The sequence below is a fragment of the Onthophagus taurus genome, chromosome 1, assembly GCF_036711975.1.
Source record: "Onthophagus taurus isolate NC chromosome 1, IU_Otau_3.0, whole genome shotgun sequence".
NCBI classification, from domain to species: domain Eukaryota; kingdom Metazoa; phylum Arthropoda; class Insecta; order Coleoptera; family Scarabaeidae; genus Onthophagus; species Onthophagus taurus.
The window spans coordinates 7,205,953-7,210,573 of NC_091966.1; the positions used below are offsets into that span (position 1 = coordinate 7,205,953).

Here is a 4,621-nt window from a genome sequence, read left to right on the forward strand (position 1 = left end):
TTTTTTAACGTCAAAATTCTAGTTAAGTTTAAAACTTATTATCTCAAAAACGAATGAAGATTTCTATATGCGGGTTTGTTCATGAAAAACTACATAGTTTCCTCTATAAATCCCCACAATTTCATCAAGATATCTTAAGTCAATTTTTCACAAATTTTTAAAACGATTACAAAATTTTATTATCTTCAAAATTTTAGTTAAGTTCAAAACTTATTATCTCAAAAATCAATGGAAATTTTTATATACGGGTTTGTTCTTGAAAAACTACATAGTTTCCTGTATAAATCCCCACAGGTTCATCAAGATATCTTAAGCAATCGATTTTTCACAGATTTTTAAAAATGATGTTAAAATTTTAACGTCAAACTTCTAGTTAAGTTCAAAACTTATTATCTCAAAAACGAATAGATTTTTTATATGCGGGTTTGTTCATGAAAAACTACATAGCTTAATCTCTAAATCCCCACAATTCCATCAAGATATCTTAAGAAATCGATTTTTCACAAATTTTTAAAAATCATGTTAAAATTTTATCGTCAAAATTCTAATTAAGTTCAAAATTTATTATCTCAAAAACGAATAGAGATTTTAATAGACGGGTTTGTTCATGAAAAACTACATAGTTTGCTCTACAAATCCTCACAATTTCATCAAGATATCTTAAGAAATCGATTTTTCACAAATTTTTAAAAATGGTGTTAAAATTTTAACGTCAAAATTCTAGTGAAGTTCAAAACTTATTATCTCAAAAGCGAATACAGATTTTTATATGCGGGTTTGTTCATGAAAAACTACATAGTTTCCTCTATAAATCCCCTCAATTTCATCAAGAGATCTTAAGAAATCGATTTTTCACAAATTTTTAAAAATCATGTTAAAATTTTATCATCAAAATTCTAATTACGTTCAAAACTTATTATCTCAAAAACGAATAGAGATTTTTATATACGGGTTTGTTCATGAAAAACTACATAGTTTCCTCTATAAATCCCCCCAATATCATCAAGATATCTGAAGAAATCGATTTTTCACAAATTTTTAAAACTTATGATCTCAAAAACGAATAGACATTTTTATATGCGGGTTTCTTCATTGAAAACTACATAGTTTCTTCTATAAGTCCCCACAATTTCATCAAGATATCTTAAGAAGTCGATTTTTTACAAATTGTTTAAAATAATGTTAAAATTTTAACGTCAAAATTCTAGTTAAGTTCAAAACTTATCTCAAAAACGAATAGAGATTTTTATATGCGGGTTTGTTCAGGAAAGACTACATAGTTTCCTCACTGGGACACAAGACACGATATCACTTTAGACATTGTTGTTATAGATTGGTAGATTAATGTTCACTCACACTGAACACAGCCACAGTAACTATTGTTGGGGATTTTCTTAAACTTAAACTTAACAGCGCTAGGGATTCCCCGCATGTTTCTGTGAATCGTTGTAAACAAGAAACCAACCCGCAATCAAAAAATATCCTGTATTGTGCTTTAAACTAAAAGCTATGTTCGCATATTTAAAAATCACGCAGTCATTATATTTATTTTATTAAGCAACAAGAAAGAAATCTAGTAAAATGACATAATATGCGAAAATATGCAGTAAAATGCCAATTTATGCAACAATCAAAAAAATTGTAAAAATATGTCCTTATTTTTATGTAATTCGCCCAGAAACCAATTTTGAAAAAAATATTCCAGAAAATAAAGAAGATGCATTTTGCATAAAATCCGAGCCCTACTTATTAGGTATCTCAAAAACTAATTGGGATTTTTATATGCGGATTTGTTCATGAAAAACTACATAGTTTCCTCTATAAAGTTCATCTCTTCTAGTTCTAGGACTAGTATTAGTTCCAACGTTAGTGTTAGTTCTTGTTTTAGTTGTTATGCACCGCTAGATTGTTGTATAACTAATTGAACTAACTAATGCAGAACGCAATGGTGTGGATAGCTGTTCAAATTTGTGTGCATTAAAATTATTCATAAGACTTTTGGCTATAACGGACATATCCTTCAGCAAATTAATCCGTTATATCCATTATAAAATACTTATCTTTATCATTTATCAATTAGATTGTTTAAGAAGTACCAGTTGGTACTAACTGACCTAAAAACTTATATTTTTGCAGTTTTGGAAGCACTGGTATACAAATTATCATCTTTTGCGAAGCCCACCCCGTTGAAACTATTCTACATAAATCTCCTTCGGGTCGAAGTGGCGCGTGTATAATTGTCGCTTGGGCAATATGTTATTATGTTATTTTTCACGAAGGCAACGTTGCAGCCGTCCCATGCAAGGGAGCAGCCGAATTTAAAATTATCATGAACGCGGGGGCCGGTGGGGGGCGGTTTTACGGAGCAGTGGTGGAACGACGATGTCGTCGAAGAGAGAAATTTCCGAAACCACGCCACCGCAGTGTCAGAACTGGTTTGGCCCTCTCCGCATTTATCACAGCCACTGTTTCGTGTTTCGCTTGTGGCGCGCCTTAACCGAACCGAAAAGTGTTTTTACCAGGGACATAATTATTAACGATAATACGCCCCGATGCCGGCTGCCGCAGGGATAAGCCGGCGTTCCAAAATCTTTAGTGTCCTTTATAGGACATCGAGCAATTTGGAAGAAATTCACATATCCTACAACCAATTTGCACTTTTCAAAAATATATTTAACACCTTAATAATTTATTATTAATGTTATCTTCCTGAGTTGCGAAGTTTTGCTAATCTTTGAGATAATTCGTCTTCGTCCACGCTTTCTAATTCGCCAATGGATGCTCCGGGTGGTGCAGGAACAAATTCTAATCTATACTCCAATCCTGCCTCATCGGCTACTTCTCGTATTAAAGCATTAACTTCGTATTCGGGTGTTGAAATCGTTGTACTTCTTCCCATTTCAGATTCAATAACACTGCCTTGGACGTCCATTTCTTCAAACTGTCGATCGAACGTATCCATTAAAGCTGATATTCTCTCTAAATTGTTGGTTTTTATCGCTGTATCCAACGATTTAACTACACCGGACATTGATCGTGATACTTTTCTGGTCATTAAGGCCGATTCTACCCTATTTGCAACCGCATCAACTCTCGCAGACATTCTTAGGAAGTTAACAGCTTGGTTTTTTTGCCGAATAGCGTTCTCTGCGTGTATACGAGCAATATCCATATTACCTTTTTGGATGGCTTTTTTGGTTTTTAATTTCTCCACTTTTTCTTCTTTTTCACACTTTACAGAATTTCTTTGGAGTTGCTTCGCGGCAATTTTTAGATTGTAAAGGTGACTTTCCATGGTCATTGCCATTTTTTAATAAATTTTAAATTTTTTTCAAGAATTTTGACTTTAATTAACCTAATTTTTTTTAAATAATTAGAATTGTCATACTTGATTGGATCAAATTTTATTTTTTTGTGGTAAGTGTTGAATGAATATGATGAATATTGATGGGTTTAGATTAAAGATCGGTTAGTTTGAAATAAAAGTTGTCGGTCACGGTAGTTCACCGTGAAGTTCGAGTGTGTAAAAGGTGAAACCTCGAGAACTAACCTTAGTCGAGCCGAAATCGACACCGTTCAGACCGCGTTTTAAATTATTCGACAGGTGATATCCGATACTAGCAAGATGGATTCGGTTTCTACAAAGGGCTCCCTGCACTTTAATCAAGCCGTTCAGACTTCCGAACGGGGCGTTTTGCATAGCATTAATGTCAGCAAGTCAATCGGAAAGGGGTTTATAAGCCGTGCAAATATTTTTAGCGTTATACGCCGGCGTGGGACGGGCCACCAACCACTCTCGAAACCTACTGGACTGATTTCTAGATGCCGCGCGTCTACTCTTGCTTATAAAATTTAATCACGGTATGCACGCTCAAATGAACGTCCTTGGAAACGTGAACACAAGATTAGGTTTGTGTTCCAGTAGCCCACACTCCACACCACTTCTTAGATATACCTACCTAGTAAACCTACACCAATCTATTACATTTTTAACTTTAACGCTTTAAAAATTAACCTCCCACATCCTCCAGTCAATTTATGAAAGATGTGGTTATCCTGCAAACCTTCATCAACAAAATAGAATTATACCAATTTGAAAGTAAACGTTCAACGACGAACACCAAACCCGTTAATTACCGGGTTAGCTTATTCACGACGTCGAGAATCGTTATACCGCGGGTTAGGTTGTGTTCTTCTCGTCGCAGGAAACAAGCGGCCATAGCTCGAGGCTTCGCTCTACGAGACCCACGTACACATTATCTCGATAATAGTGTTGCTGTACAAACATGCCTCAAAAGCGCCGGTTCAACTCGTTATATAGCAAAACTAGGACCGAACGGCTGACGTCTCATTCTCGTCTGTCGTCCGGCCCCGGTCAATCCTGTGGAATCCTGCTTGTCGTTCGTCGTACGGCGGCTGCCGTCTCTTCTTCGCCAACGACGAAGACACAGATGTTGTGCTGATCTCTCAGTAAACTGCACTTCTTTACCTGCTGCTCTCTGTTTCACTTGATTGCCATCCTACAGGATCATTTCTTTCTCTTGTAACTATGGATTGAAGACAATGGAAACATTGGCATGAGCGTCGACCAAAAAATTATCTCGAAATATCAACCATTACT

At 35.4% G+C, this 4,621-nt stretch overlaps 1 protein-coding gene across 1 annotated transcript; it reads right to left on the reverse strand.

Annotated features, from left to right (window-relative positions):
- Positions 1-2,278: 2,278 nt before the first annotated feature.
- Positions 2,279-3,377, reverse strand: LOC111424256 (charged multivesicular body protein 1b-like). Its single transcript, XM_023057747.2, has one exon. The coding sequence runs from the start codon at positions 3,305-3,307 to the stop codon at positions 2,702-2,704; it is 606 nt and encodes a 201-aa protein (XP_022913515.1). The 5' UTR covers positions 3,308-3,377; the 3' UTR covers positions 2,279-2,701.
- Positions 3,378-4,621: the final 1,244 nt, after the last annotated feature.